At 40.1% G+C, this 16,300-nt stretch overlaps 1 protein-coding gene across 5 annotated transcripts in view; it reads right to left on the bottom strand.

Annotated features, from left to right (window-relative positions):
- Window positions 1-16,300, bottom strand: part of COL4A4 (collagen type IV alpha 4 chain) — a 180,366-nt gene that overhangs the window by 97,665 nt on the left and 66,401 nt on the right. For all 5 annotated transcript variants that reach the window (XM_070070110.1, XM_070070109.1, XM_070070107.1 and 2 more), the window contains 4 exons: window positions 5,984-6,118; window positions 4,848-4,892; window positions 4,038-4,154; window positions 67-135 (listed from right to left, as the gene is read on the bottom strand). In XM_070070110.1, the coding sequence (XP_069926211.1) occupies window positions 67-135; window positions 4,038-4,154; window positions 4,848-4,892; window positions 5,984-6,118 (366 nt within the window). The remainder of the gene's footprint in view (window positions 1-66; window positions 136-4,037; window positions 4,155-4,847; window positions 4,893-5,983; window positions 6,119-16,300) is intronic.

Genomic DNA, 16,300 nt, shown 5'->3' with positions numbered 1-16,300 from the left:
CCTGTATGGGCTTAACTATTTGGGGGAAAAAAATTAGTTTCATCATAACATGATCATAATACTTACCTGAATGCCTTTAATTCCACGAGAAATGAACAGTGAATTTCCTTTTTCTCCACTTTGCCCAGGAAGGCCCTAAAAATAAAATATTCACTTACAGTTTTTGTATTTCCTCTTCTTTTTATTAAATAATATTTAAAATATTTGAGAGGCAGAGTTACAGACAGAGAGAAGGAGATATAAAGAGAGGGAGAGACAGAGAGAGAGGATTTCCACCTGCTGGTTCACTCCCCAAATGACCACAAAGGCAGGAGCTGGGCCAATCCAAAGCCAGGAGCCAGAAGCCTCTTTCAGGGTCTCCTACACTGATAGCAGGGGCCCAAGCACTTGGGCCATCTTCTACTGCTTTCCTAAGCCATCAGCATGGAGCTGGATTGGAAGCAGAGCAGCCGGGACTCAAACAGGCACCCGTATGGGATGTCGGCACTGCAGGTGGAGGCTTAACCTACTATACCACAATGATAGCTCCTGCATTTCTTTTTCTATTCAAAATATTATTCTCAATAAAATTGACCTGATTATATGTTTTGCTAGAGAAAATTTCTTTATTACTACTATCATCCTAAGGTGTTCACTTATATCTATTTACTATTTAATTAATATTTGTTAGGGAATTTCTCCAAAAATGTTATCTACTAATATACATTTACTAATTATTCAGCAGAGAAATTGCATTTTCCTGGTAATATAAAGCACATATGTTATTTTTGCAAAAAGCCAATTTTTCTACTGTTTAATTTGTGTTCTAGAAAAAGATTCCTGATTTTGCTCATTTTAGTAATTCGTATCAAACACAGAGCCTATAGCCTATGAATCGTTTGTCAGAGTAACTTCTAAAATTATAGCCAGTTTCTTTTGCAAGATTTTTGTATGTAGTTGCTAGTTTGCTTCAGGTAGTTTCTAAAAGTTAATGAAATACTTCATTCATTTTTTTCTCCCCAAGGTTTTCCTACTTAACATCTTAATATCCTATTTAATGTCTTAGCCTGGTTACCACAAATAAATTCCACCAACTTCACTATCAAGCACCTATGAAAGACACCAAAATTTCAAGATTAATCCCTCTTACAAGAACTGGAGATATTTAACAGTTTTACGGGAAGTTCTATAGGAACTGAACAATTTTATGGGAAGAGGTTACTTAAGAAATCAGGCAATTGTAGTGTTGTTCAGTTCTAATCTGCATGAATTTCAGCTGCTTTTAAGTTTAAAAGAAAATCTTCCCACAACATGGTCCAAATTCCATTTACCAGTGTGACTGAAATTCAGTCAGTGCATGCAGTAACACACTTTACTACTAGCGCTTCAGACTAAAAACCACTAAATAAATAACAAATACTAATCATAACCACTGACTGGTCACATCACTCCTTTCAATGACTGCAATGGATCACTGCACATCTATTATTCAGGGCACACACAGACAGACACCAGAGCAAAGCAGGTAGTCATGTTGCCTCCTAATTTCTCAGTGACAAACAAATGACCTTTCATAAAAACATTTGGAAGAGGGACTTGGCCAGCAAAGAAGAAAGTGAAGCAAAGGAATGAAAAATGGCAATACTGGAAGTAAAATCAAATGCAGCACAAACGGGTCATAGGGTAATAGTTGACCATGGGATGAGGGCACCTGTCATAAAAGACTATCTGTAACCCAGGATCTCAGTGAAGATGAATTCATCAAAATCAAACAGGAAGGAGAAGAAAAGGATGACGCTGTGCTGGAAGAAGTGACACAGGCAAATAAGTGTCACATGAAAGGAAATTTTTGAGATATTTCATAACACTGGGAGCTGATCCAACCTTAGAAAGGAGTATGACACTTCACCACGGCAAAGAAAATATGTTCAATTAGTACCACAAGTTAAACCATGAGAAGAAGGCAAACACTGGTTTAACTAGTCTTGGTAAGCCTTTATAAACAAAACAATTTGATTCTCAATGCTTCAAATTATCATATGATACGTAAGTACTAATGTTTTCCATTTCTCATCAGATTTATAATTGGTAGTATAGAGTTTTTAATGTTCTTAGAGACATTTTTTTTGGACAGGAAGAGTGGACAGTGAGAGAGAGAGAGAGAGAGAGAGAGAGAAAGGTCTTCCTTTTCTGTTGGTTCACCCACCAATGGCCACCACAGCGGGCGTACCACACTGATCTGAAGGCAGGAGCCAGGTGCTTCTCCTGGTCTCCCATAAGGGTGCAGGGTCCAAGAACTTGGGCCATCCTCCACTGCCTTCCCGGGCCACAGCAGAGCTGGACTGGAAGAGGAGCAACTGGGACAGAATCTGGCTCCCCAACCAGGACTAGAACCCAGTGTGCCAGCGCTGCAGGTGGAGGATTAGCCTATTGAGCCGCAGCGCCGGCTGCTTAGAGACATCTTTTAAAGTCACGGAATAATAATTTTTTTCATGAGTCAAAAAGATTATTTTGTATGATTCTAGGTTGTCTGGTCATTCTTACATTCTCACATTGCTGTGCAATGTGAGGACTGGCTATATATTAAATGGATAAAGAAGAAAGTTGTGTTGCAAAGAGGCCATCATAACAAACACTGGTATTGTGGTCAGTCCTGTATGCTGTCTTACAGTTCAAATGAAGCCCAGGATCTCTCGAATGTTTATGAATCAGTAGAAAGAGGCTTGGCCTGATTTAAAGAGCTTAAGAAATACACATTCACCAGACTGCATTTGAGCCTTCAGATGGTTGAGTTAAAGCAAAGGGTGTTTGAAAAGCTTAAGAATGAAAGATGGTCACAGTTTTTACTTGATATCACAAGAAAGCTGTAAATATGGATATTCTTTCTCAGTTCTACTCAGATCAGTTCTTCTGGGATTTAAAGCAAAAGGAATTCTTAAGAAGAGAAAACAGGATTGCCATGGTGGTGGGTGATAAGAAAATACTTTAGAAGGCTCTTGAGAAGTCATATTTACTTAGGGAATGGGAAAGGCTGAAAAAAAGGTCACAGAAAATCTATTTTTAAATACCAAATAATTTTCAATCATCATCCACATTAGGTTAAAAAAAAGAGAGAGAAACTGCACATAAGGAATAGAGGAAAGAGAAATGTAAGTGTTGGAAAGGAAATGTGAGGTGCTAGTTCTTGCTGAAGATATATTTAAATAAAATGTACAAAAATTTAAGAAAAAAAAAGTCATGACCAGTAAAGTTTTTCCACAAGTGCTGGATATTGTCAGCTGTTTCCGTACATCCATTCCAAAACCATGCTAATTTATCTTCCTGCATTGTAGTCACTGCAAAGGCAAAAACTGCATTCCCCAGTCTCCTTTGCAGCCAGATGTGAGTTAGGTTCCATCTAAGAGATGTGAAAGAGAGAACTGAGGAGATCATCTTCCTGGTCTGTTGCTCGTGTCAAGCGTGAAGGTAGAAAGCTGAGGGTTGGTTTGTGAGCATCTGGGTATGGAGGTGAGGGATGATGATTATAATTAGGCACAGCAACCAGACTCCAGCTCTTGTCTAGCTATGAGCCCTTGGGATCATCAGGCTCATTTTGGTCCCTGACTTCCATTCTTTTGACCATTACAGTAAGCACCAAACTCCCTATATTAAATCTCTTTCTGTTTGAAACACCTAGAGGGGTTTATATTTCAACAGCAAATCCCAGATGATAAACATAATTCTTGCTAATTGGCCTCTCTGCTTCTTTCTTCCTAATGTCCATTCTCCAGACAGCAGCCAGAGACATCTTAATAAAACATCAATCACATCATCTTGCTTTGCATTAGTTCCTTTTCATGGCACAGAGAAGAAAATCTAGTTCCTTTGCATGGTCTTTATGGCCATTTATATTCTGGATCCTGCCCACTTCTCCATCTTCATTGCTTGGTCCCCTCCATTTGTTTACTATCCTCTGGGCACAGTTACATTAAGTCTATTTTATGAACACATCAAGCCTGTTCCAACCACAGTGCATTTGCACTTAAGGTTCCTATGGGGATGAACTCTGGGTGTCTTACTGGAAGGCCTCCTGAGCCAGGAGCTCCTCTTTCTCCTGGCAACCCTGGTTCACCTCTTGAGCCATTGTAGCCATCTCTGCCAGGTTTGCCTCTGGGCCCAGGAGGCCCTGGGTGCCCCTGCAGGAAATAAAATTATCAGTGAAGTTTTTTTGTAAGCATAAGATAACATAAAGTTTATATAATATGGATACCTATATTGTGTTCATTGTGGTTCAAATGTTTACTTAATTTTGTAAAACTTCCTTCCCCACCCAGAAGAGCTACAAATAAAAACAACTTTTAAAATGTACCCAAATTTAAATTAATTTAGTTTGGAGTATTCTGGAAGATTTGGGAGGAAATATTTCTAAGCATCCTTAGAAAGACTCTATGGAATTATATGACCCCCAAAGATGGCTCCTCCCTCTTTGATTGTCATATTAGAAATGAGAGCCTTGGGCCCACTTTCAATGTCAGAATTCAGTAGAAAATGAAAAAATCTTGATTTAAGCATACACTTACTTCCAGAATACTGGACTTGACAGGATGAGTTTATCAAGCTCCTATTTTTTATTTTTTTTTTCTCTCACCTGTTTGAAAACTTTGTTCTTTAAGTAGTGTTTTGGTTTTGGAGCTTTTGTGCAAAATTGAAATGCAGCCCTCCCCCCACCCATGCACTGAGATGAGAAAGCAAGAGTTTCTCTCTCTCTCTCCCCCCATATATGCATATGTATATAGACATATTTATATACATACACACATACACATGGTTTTAAGGGTGTTGAGTGTTTCTCCCTTTAAAAAAAATGAATTAAATATAGGAATACTTACAGGTATGCCATCCAAACCTGGAAATCCAGGAACACCAGTTGGGCCCTAAAATCCCAGAAAACAAAACAAAGATAAAATTCACTAAATTATTAGAGTAACGAGTTGATTTACTTGAAAACATTAATAGCTAATGGCTCCATGCTGGAATATGGTTAAACCCCTCTGAAATAATAATAATTCAACTGTGGTATTTAGATGTGCCTTGGAAGGCAATTAGGATCAGATAAAGTCATTGGGATGGATCCCTCATGATTGAATACTGGAGGTTTTATAAGGAAAAAACAGACCAGAGGAGACATGCACATGCCCTCTGTCTCTTGCCATGTGCCTTGTCTTGGGACTCTGCTAGCAAGAAACCCATCATCAGATGCAGCCCCTTAACCCTGGACGAGAACCATGAGGCAAAAGAAAAACTCCTCTTTATTAATAAGTACTCAGCTTCAGGTATTTTGTTATAATAACAAAAAACAGACTAATGACTGATGTCTAAAAATACAAAGTTATTATCTTCTAATTTCACATGCTTGAGTATATGTATGTGTGTATGTGTGTATGTGTGTATGTGTGTACCAGATCAAATAAAACATCCAATACACTGTAAACCAGAAATCCAACTTCTCAGAATCTATCCTCAAGTAACAAATTCTTGAATTTGAACACAGATAACCCAGAGTATTACTTTTGCTTAGTTAATCCACATAGTTGGGGTTGAATCTCAAATTCTTATCATCAGAGAATAAGCTATAGTTTTATCCATAACATGGCATATTCTGCATCATTTTTCAACTAATAAATTTAACTTGCATAAAATTGATATGGACTGGTCTCTACAGCATAACATTGCATGAAAAAAGGCTCAGCATGATACACTTAGTATGGTTTCCTGTAGGCCTTGTTACAAAGCCACGAAACAATACAACTCCTCACCGAACGCACACTTATATATTTAAGTGCATAGAAAACGTCTCAAGGATCCATATCTTCTCACAGGGCTTGGGAACGAGCATTGGGTGTCACAGAGAAGCTTAGATTTAATTTATGATAAAGTACAGCACGCATCACCTGTGACTATAACGGCCCCAGAAAAGCAGTGCTAGTGATTGGTTAACGTGACTCTCCTGGCAGAAGCAACTCACCTTATCTCCTTTGTCCCCTGCTGCTCCAGGAAGGCCACTGTCGCCTCTCATTCCTTTCTCTCCTGGAATCCCAATGGGCCCAGGGGGTCCCAGGGGTCCTATTGGACCTTGTGGTCCTAGTGGTCCTGGCTGACCCTGCAAAGAGAGATAAAAAAGGGGGTGAGACAATTCTTATCTTCTGACACAGCTTCAGACTCGCTTGGGCCTAGATAAAACTGGGCAGTTAGATTTGAGCACACACTAATAATAGAAGCACAAATGGTTGATGCAATACAAAAACAAGAAACAGTGACATTCCCTTTTTCAATCTGAATTTTAGTTTATGAAAAATTTGCATTATTTCATGTGTGTGTGTGTATGTAGTGTATATGTGTACAAACACACATATATGCCCTGATTATATTCTATTATTTTCATTCTGCTAATGACATTTATAGATTTTGGGCTGCTTAGTTAAGGAACTAAAAAATCAGTCTCATTACCATTGTGTGAGTGATACTTACTAGAGGAAAATTTGCCATATCTCTTATGTATTTCAAATAGCTAAAAATTCACCTGCCCTTTTAAGGTGAAACATTAATTTTTTTGGCTACCTTTACTGTGTTTCTTAGACATGACCTGGAATTAGGCTCTGCTTACCACATTATGTTTACACAATCCAACCTTCCATGAGTTAAAAGGCCACCTCTTGTTTTAGGTAAAGTTGGCTCTGTAATCCACCTTACTCTGTTAGTTTCCCTTACAGCAACCCATTTCCTTAGCATCATAGCATTTCTGACCTTTAAATTATGCATTTGATCATCAGTTTACTGTGTGTCTCTTTGATTAGACTTAAGTACTATGAGAGCAGAGATATTTGCTCATCAGTTCATTTTATCAACTGTGGGAAACAGGTAACTCAGGAAATCTCTCTAGTGTGAATAAGGGTTGGATGGGCTGGCAGAGATGATGCCCACAAGTCAATGGTCCACACTGGACCACCCATTCACCTGGGACTCCCTCCACCTGAGCCCTGTAGGGTTAAGAAAGTGATTTTCAGACTTTGCAAAAAAGCAGTTTTATCTAGTACCATGTTCATGATATATACAAATGAATTTTATTCATTCAAACATGTTTATTTTTCATAAAATAATCAACATATGAAACAATAAGGTTAAGGCACTCCTAGATGCAATATTCCACTCTCATTTGGCTAAATGAGACAAACAACCCATAGCATAGTATATCACAGGATCTCAACTGTAGAGAAACAAAAAAATAGACATTTTCCCAGAGGTATTTTTATAAACAACCATTCCTAGGAAGATACACAAAAGACAGTAGGTCTCAGGAGTGAAAATACAAGCAAGGGCAATGTCACCTTCTGCTTTGTGTGACCTCTGTAGGAAAGATTAATTGCCATTTTGCTCTCCATTAAGTCAGTGACTCAACAAACATTATTGACAACCTTTAACATCTGCCTAAATTTCATAAATCAGAAGTGCACCCTAGATTTAAAAAAAAAAAAAAGACTGATTTTATTTATTTGAAAGGCAGACCCCAGAAAGACCCTTCATCCAGTGGCTCATTACCCAAATAGCCACAATGGCCAGCACTGGGCCAGGTGGAAGTAAGGAGCCGGGAACTTCCTCCTGGTCTCCTATGTGAGTTCAGGTGCCCAAGGACTTGGGCAATCTCCCACAGCCATTCCCAGGTGCATTAGCAGGGAACTGTACCACAGGGATCAGTGGCATTGCAGTCAGCAGCCTAATCCATACCACAAAGCCAGCCCCTAGAAGTATTTTCTTAGATATATTTTCTTCATACTTGTTCATCATTCTCATAATAGTTACCACTCATTGAATATGAGTAAAAGTACAAAAAGCCTGGACTTTTAAAGGGAAAAAATTATATAAATGTATTTTATAAAAATGGCAGAAAAAAAAATAAAGTTTAGTTAATTTTGGCCCAAATCATTTGCCGGCATTGTGAGGTTATATGAATGTAAAATAGATATTTCAAACTACAATCTAAAATAAAGAATAAATAAATATAAATAAAAAGGTGACCTTTTAATTTATAGTAATTAATCTCAACATACACTTAAAAGTTCCCACTTTATCTAAACACAAAGATCAGGAAATAGCTTCTTTTCTTTTCATTAAGTCTGGGAATTATCCTTTTGTCTTGCAGGTGATTTATACATAATTTCTAAATTACTTTTTGTTAATGCAGTGCTTTGCAATAATGTATCATTTGGCTACATAACAAAATGCATGCTTGACTATAAAGGGTAACTGAGAGAGACAGCCAATTAACTTGCCACAAATCTCTTTAATGAGTTTCAGCCTAGCCATGCAATAGCAAATTCAGTGAGCTAATGGAATTTTATGGAGAAAAAGAGGAGTGGAAATGTTTAACACAGTAATAAGAATAATAAAACCCACTGAGCACAGAAATGTGTACTGATTTCAGAAAGTGCCATATAAAATACTTTCCAAAAGAAGGAAAATAGGAAACAGTCATTTGCAGTGTTGAAGGATGCTGACCCCTTCTCCCATGCCCTGGGCTTTGCCACACTGACTGTGTGGCCCTTTCTGAATAAATCCATTCTTTATTGTTTTTTTTTTTTTAATGACTTTTTTTTTCTTTGACAGGCAGAGTGGATAGTGAGAGAGAGAGAGACAGAGAGAAAGGTCTTCCTTTGCCGTTGGTTCACCCTCCAATGGCCTACACGGCCGGCGCGCTGCGGCTGGCGCACCGCGCTGATCCGATGGCAGGAGCCAGGAGCCAGGTGCTTCTCCTGGTCTCCCATGGGGTGCAGGGCCCAAGCACTTGGGCCATCCTCCACTGCACTCCCTGGCCACAGCAGAGAGCTGGCCTGGAAGAGGGGCAACCGGGACAGAATCCGGTGCCCCGACCGGGACTAGAACCCGGTGTGCCGGCGCTGCTAGGCGGAGGATTAGCCTAGTGAGCCGCGGCGCCGGCCCATTCTTTATTGGTTTTACACACACTGTCCTGTACCTGAAATGCTAGCCACTTCCATGAGTCCTCTCTTAGTGCTCCCAGAGAATGATTCTCTCATTCCCTAACCTTGCCTCTATAGTAACACTTGCTACTATGATTTCAGAGTACAGAGACTTGGTGCCCAAGGTCGGCATGGTAAGAAAGGTATAGAATAATCAATGCTTAGTAAAGTTAAAACAAGCCAGTCCTGAACCTAAGAGAAGATTTGTGTGAATGTTTTCTTATGCCTCTGTGCCACCAACCCCAAAACTTGGCTTACAATCATTATGCAAAATGGCAATAATTTCATACTAAAGCATGCAGAACACAACTCCACACCGTGCAAAGAGCCTGAACACAGTGATGTTATTATGAACAGAAGTTATGCCTTCATTTCAAGCACATCAAGTGGCAAATGGTAAATGAATCCTCTAATCTGCAAATGGAAAAACTAATGTAAAACACCAAATGCTTCCTTCTTTTTACAGCCACAAAGACTTTGTGATTTCTTTTCTTTTCTTTTCTTTTCTTTTTTCTTTTTTTTTTTTTTTGACAGGCAGAGTGGACAGTGAGAGACAGAGAGAAAGGTCTTCCTTTTTGCCATTGGTTCAACCTCCAATGGCCACCACGGCCGGTACACTACAGCTTTGTGATTTCAGAGTTAGTACTACTTTTTCATATGCTTAGGTATTTTGCTACATGATACATTTTTAAATGAAATACATTAAATGTTGGATAACACTACTAAATCTATCAGAAAGCTGTTCATGAAAATTTCGCAAACACTAATCTTTGAAGCAGTCATTTGTTACTTTACCCAATTGCAGTAAATAATTTATCCACAGTGATGTAGAGAAAGTCTTTTTTCCTTAATTCTTTCACTTAAAAGAAAGGATTTATAAAAATAACTATGCTTACAAGTATATATTTAGTTTTGATTTACAAAGCTATAATATAACTAACATGAGAAAACACATAAATAACAGGCCCATAAGATATTTTTATAACTAGAGTCATTAAAGAATCATAAGAATTTTCATTTTTTAAGAAATATGGCATCCACTCCTAATCCTGTACCTTTTACCCATGAATAACAATATGATATAAATCAGGTTGCTATCCCAGATTCAGTTTAGGAAAAGAAAAAGCTGCCCAATGGAATGACTGACAATCAGACATGGTAGCCCTGATATTTCTTTACTACAGTGTGCATGAAATTGCCTCTGTGAGCTATGAATCTCCATGTGAGATGGTGGATCCAGAAGAGCCACTGAATCCAGACATGACAATTGGCTTGGCCCTGGGAAATCGGAATGCAGTGTAAACCACTCATCATCTCTAACCTTCTACACAAAGGCCGAGTGGACATGATACCATCACACTTACCTGCACCTCCCTCCAGCAGCAGGGGCCCTGGGACCTATGGTATAAATGCAGGATGAAGGAGGTTGGCAAGGTGTCCCCTTAGGACTTTGTCCCTTGGTAACTCTGTAAGTCAGGAAAATCTTCCAAGCAGGGCTAGGATTGGTTACTTTTATTTCACAACAGAGAAGACCAAATGGTGAGAGGATACGTAGTTTTTAAAAACCAGAATCTCAATTTGTTAAGTCAACAACAGGAGTCACTGTGCACTTACTCCTCATGTAGGATCTTTGTCCTTAGTGTGCTGTACACTGAGATTTAATGCTATAACTAGTACTCAAACAGTATTTTTCACTTTATGTTTCTGTGTGGGAGCAAACTGTTGAAATCTTTACTTAATGTATGCTAAACTGATCTTCTGTATATAAAGAGAATCGAAAATGAATCTTGATGTGAATGGAAGGGGAGAGGGAGTGGGAAAGGGAAGGGTTGCGGGTGGGAGGGACGTTATGGGGGGGAAGCCATTGTAATCTATAAGCTGTACTTTGGAAATTTATATTCATTAAATAAAAGTTAAGAAAAAAACAGAATCTCTAAAATCACCTTTTTGGCTGTCACTATCAGGGACCTAACCCCTAAATCTAAGAAATTCTCTGTCATTTTAGTAGTCCAAGGATGGGAGAAATAACTACAGGTGGACAACTGCCAACAGTTGCACAGCCATACTTTCTTTTTTTTTAACTTCATGAGCAGTAAATCTGATTTTTAGTGTTTGGGGAATACAAAACTGTGGATGACAAAAGACTTAAAAAAGCCATGTTTAAAATTATAAACTCATTAACCAACAAGAAGAGGCACTTGCTTATTCCACACAGTATTTTTGAAAGCACTTGTAGGATTTTATAAAACATCCCTTTTAGGCCTCCAGGCCTTTCTCATTCAGATAACCATCATGTCTGATAACAACAAGGTCATTAGACTTTTGAAACTTTTGGAAATTTGTATCAGCAGCATTTTACATTAAAATTTAGCACCACTTCACATCTTGACAATATCTTTAAAATAATCCAAATAGACTTTTTAGTTGGTGTCTCTAAAAGATGAGAGATATATCCTTTGATATTTCCAGGGGCCAAACTGGAAATATCAAAATCCAAAGAATTTGGAATTTTGATTTTTTGAATGCCTGTCAAAGATGCCAAGAAGGCTTAAAATATCTGGTAGAAATAGGATCTCTTAAAATTATTACATAATATAGACCAAATATGATCACTGTTACAAAGTGATTACTCAAATGTTTAGAATGGGTAAATTTTCAAACAAATCATAACTCTTTCAATAAAAAGACTTCAGCTATTTTTAAACAATCAGAACTTAACAGAGACATTAAGAGAACATAATAGACTACTACAACAGAACACAAAATCTCTCTTTGGTCATCCCAAAATTCATAAATAAAACCTTAAATATAGAGCACATGGAATCACCCCATAACTTGGAACAATTTTAACAGAGTCAGAACTAGGGAAGATAAAATAGCGTACTGGAGCTGGCTAGAAAACTGACAGGGAGTCACCAATTAAACAAAAACTTTTAAAAGATGATGCTGCCATTTTTAAACAAATTTTTAAGACTATTTCAGAATATTTACTAACACATGGATGGCAAAAACCTCATTGCTTTTACAGAGGATCAGATTCTAATTCTACATAAAAGAAAAATAGATTAATCTTTTGTATACAAAAATTTCTTTCTTTCATAACCTTCTGTGACTTCCTCACACCTTCTGCAACTTACTTAAACCTTCCTATCTTTTCTGTTCCAGTCTAGAGTAAACTAGCCATAAACTAATTCTACAGACCATGTTCTTTCTTTTTTCAAAAAGTCTCCTTCCTTCTTAACCTTCCTTACCAAGAACACATTTCTATACTTGTGACTTTTTCCATCCACTGATTTCTTTGACTTACATTTTGAAATAACCCTTTAAAAACCTCCAAATTAAGACATTTTCTAAATTAAGATAACACATCAAATTTCAGCCTTAGCTACTTTCAAGCAGTGTTGAACTATTTTCATAGACAGTTTATGAAAACATATTTAACAAGTCCAAATAGTTTTTCCATTGAATATAAGTAGCTAAGCATACCAAAGTTTACATTTAGACATATTTATCTCATTTACACTTACCCAATTTACATTTAACAACTATACCTAGATGACTGAAGATGCTGATATTATATCATACCTCTACATGATTTAAGGTCAAAATTACATTTATATGGAATTCTACTCCTTTTTATAAAATTCTAGCTATAAACAACGACATTAAGCCAGAGATTACAAAATCCACTTTAAGGGTAGCATACTTTCTCTGCAATTACATCATGCTTTTTCCCAGCAAGAGGTTGAATTAGTGCAAAGAAGTATGAATGAATGAACAAATGAATGAATGAATAAGAAAGGTGCTTTTGAAAGATTTACTCATTTATTTGAAAGGCAGAGTGACATAGAGAGGCAGAGAGATCTTCCATCTGCTGGTTTATCCCTAAAGGGACATCAACAGCCAGGGCTGAGTCAGGCTAAAGCTAGGAGCAAGGAACTCATCTAGGTCTCCCACATTTGTAGCAGGGGCCCAAGGACTTTGGCAATTTTCTTTGCTTTCCCAGGTGTATTAGTGGGAGCTGGATCAGAAATAGAGCAGGTAGGACTCAAAATAGTGCTTTACAATGGGATGCTGGCATAGCAAACAGAGGCTTAACCTACTGTGCCACAATGCCTGTCCCCAAGAAAGATTTGATATGCTAATTATACAGAATTTTACAAACCCTTTTTACACTCTGAGACTAAGACATTTATGATCCAAAGTGTAATGGAAAGGAGAAATTTATTTATTAGGCTTGCTTTGTGCCCATCAACCTCAATAGCTATAATTTCCTCAAACACACAGGTGCTCCTGGTACAAATCCATCCCTGCACTGGAAAGTGTCTTTCAAACCCTCTCCTTTAACAACCTCAACTGGTCCCCACACTGGACCACACTTCTGCCATGCCCAGAGTACATTTCAAATCATTCCAGTCTCATCTCATCTTTAAACATTTTTTAAAAATGTTTAAAAAAATATTTTAAAAAAAGTTCTTTTACAAAATTTAAGAAACAATATCGGCCGGCGCTGTGGCTCAATAGGCTAATCCTCCACCTTGCGGTGCTGGCACACCGGGTTCTAGTCCCGGTCAGGGCGCCGCATTCTGTCCTGGTTGCCCCTCTTTCAGGCCAGCTTTCTGCTGTGGCCCGGGAGTGCAGTGGAGGATGGCCCAAGTGTTTGGGCCCTGCACCCCATGGGAGACCAGGAGAAGCACCTGGCTCCTACCATCGGATCAGTGCATGCGCTGGCCGCAGCACACCAGCCGCGGTGGCCATTGGAGGGTGAACCAATGGCAAAGGAAGGCCTTTCTCTCTGTCTCTCTCTCTCACTGTCCACTCTGCCTGTCTAAAAAAAAAGAAACAATATCAATAATCAAATTGATTAAAAGTGTCTCTACTGTTGTTGTTTTCTGATGAAATTTTCAAGTCCCATCCTGTTTCCCCAGCTATTTTCTAGAAATGGTTGAAATCAGGCCCCCAAACGCCCACCCTTCCTGCTCCTTCCTTCTCTACATAGATGGAAATTCTGTGGCTTCCATGAACTCAGCCCAGAGATCATCTGTCAGCTCTGGCTCTCCTCCTTAGGCATGTCCCTCCCATGATCAAGCTCATCACACTTTCTCTGAACTAAATCTCACCTACATCCCACCAGGAGTTCCTAGGTCATGGTCTTGTCTCTTGCATGGGTCAACCAAGCACCAGCCTCCCTTGCCTCCAAACTCCTATTTTCTCTCCTCTGCCCCAAATAGCTGCCTACTAATCTTCTTTCAATTGTGACATTGTCATCAATATCTTCAATGGGCACAGTCTCCCTTCTACCACCCCAGACAACCTTATTCTCTGCAATGCCCACATCTTCTGCTCTAATCACACCTGTTTCCCCGAGGCCTTTCTTCATTTGTAACCTCATTTCTACCTGCATTTCACAGAAAGATGACGGCATCAGCAGTTACTTCTAACCTGCACTGAGCAGGTGGTGTATTCTAGGCAGGATGCAGTTCTGAACCCTTTCAGAGAAGTGGTCATCAAAGAAGGGTGTACTTTTCTGTAACAGGAGGAGAGAACCTCCATTTTGCTTATGGCCTTGTCTAAATACCAACAGAGTTTGTGGATTCAAAAGGCTTCCATAGCCTAGGCAACTCCTGCCAAGTGGTCACTGACGTCATACATAAGAATGTTAATTGTTAAATTAACAACAGGAGTCACTGTGCATTAACTCCCCATGCAGGACCTCTGTCCTCAATGAGCTGTATTTTGAGAGGCAACTGTAAAACTAGTTCTCAGTTTTTTTAGTGTGTGCGCATGTGTGTGCAAATTGTTGAAATCTTTACTTAGTATAGAGTTGGTCTTCTGCGTACAAAGTTAATTGAAAATGAATCTCAATGGTGAATTATATTGGAAAGGGGAGAGGGGGGAGAAGGAGGGGGGGAGTCTGGGTGGGAGGGCAGTTATTGTGAGAAGAAAAACTATATTCCTGAAGTTTTATGTATGAAATTTGTATTCCTTAAAAAATTAATTAAAAAAAAAAAAAAAAACAAAAAAAACAAAAAACAAAAAAAATGAACTCTTTCAGGGAATCTTTAAAGCAGAGAGACATCTCTGCACCTGCTTCCCAAAGGAACTCGAGCCCCAAAGAGATGAAGCAGGTGACCCAGGGACATGCAGCTAACATCTGGGGAAGCAGACACTCGAAGCCACTGCCCCTGACTTTAAGGTTGCAGCCTTCCTCTTTTTTTTTTTTTTTTTGTATACAGTTATGATTTTTATTTATGAGAAGCACACGAAAGTCTCAAGCAAATGAAAACCCTCAGACACCTTATCTGGCAGACCCCTGTTCTTGACGTGCCCCATGGTGGGCTACTGAGGGGCCACTTTTCCCCTTTGAGGGCCTGGGTCGCTGGCTGCGGCCTGCAGGATGCAGCAGGCCCACAGGAGGAACCTGAGGATCCTTCTGCCAACCCTCCTGTTGAGACCCTGCTGGCCCTTGCTTGGAACAGAGGCAGCTGCTGAGGTCCCAGCCTCCTCAGCCTCAGCACCACTGAGTCCCCACTGCTCCTGGGACAGGGGCTGGAGGGGGCAGCAACAGGGATGGGCTCAAGGGCTGGGCTGGCACCAAGGCTCCTCTCCCCTTGTAGCTGTCCCGGGAGGGTAGAGGCAAGCAGGGGAGCAGGGGAGGTGGCAGTGGGCTCCCACTCTGGCTCCAGCTCTAGCTCCGGATCTGGCTCCCTGTGGCCCTGAGGCAACAGGGTCTCACAAGTGGGAAAGGCAGGTGTACTCCAGACCTCCTTCAAGGTCGCATATGCAGCTGCACCCTACACAACCGCGAGAACACGCAGCAAGGCCACAGCCCTGCATGCACTCTGCCTATAGGGCTGCACATGCTCCAGGCTTCAGGAATCTAACTTGCAGGGATATGGAGCTGGGGCTGCCAGAGCCAGACCGCACCGCAACTCCAGTGCCCAGCAGCAGACCCAGGCCCGGCACGTACTCCTGGACCTCTGGGTCCTTGCAACCTCCAGGGAATGCACCAGGGTCACCTCCTTGCCCTCAGCTTCTACCTGTAAGGGGTCGAACCACTGATGGTGTTGAGCCAGTTCTGCCGTAGGCCTCTTGCATGGGTCCAAGCTGAGCAGCGAGCTCAGGAGCTCCTCCAGGGCCAGGCTGGCCACACAAGGCAGCTCACAGCACCCCCTCCGGATGCAGTCCTGCAGCTTCTCCATGTCCCTCCCGCTGAAGGGCATGGCCCCCACCAACTGGGAGAAGAGAATCACCCACAAACTCCAGAAATCCACCACGAAGGCTTCGTAGACTCCCAGCTGGAACACCAC

Source organism: Oryctolagus cuniculus, chromosome 3, assembly GCF_964237555.1.
Source record: "Oryctolagus cuniculus chromosome 3, mOryCun1.1, whole genome shotgun sequence".
Taxonomy (NCBI): domain Eukaryota; kingdom Metazoa; phylum Chordata; class Mammalia; order Lagomorpha; family Leporidae; genus Oryctolagus; species Oryctolagus cuniculus.
Note: the sequence above shows the minus strand (reverse complement) of the source record. Positions and strands in the feature narration are given on the sequence as shown.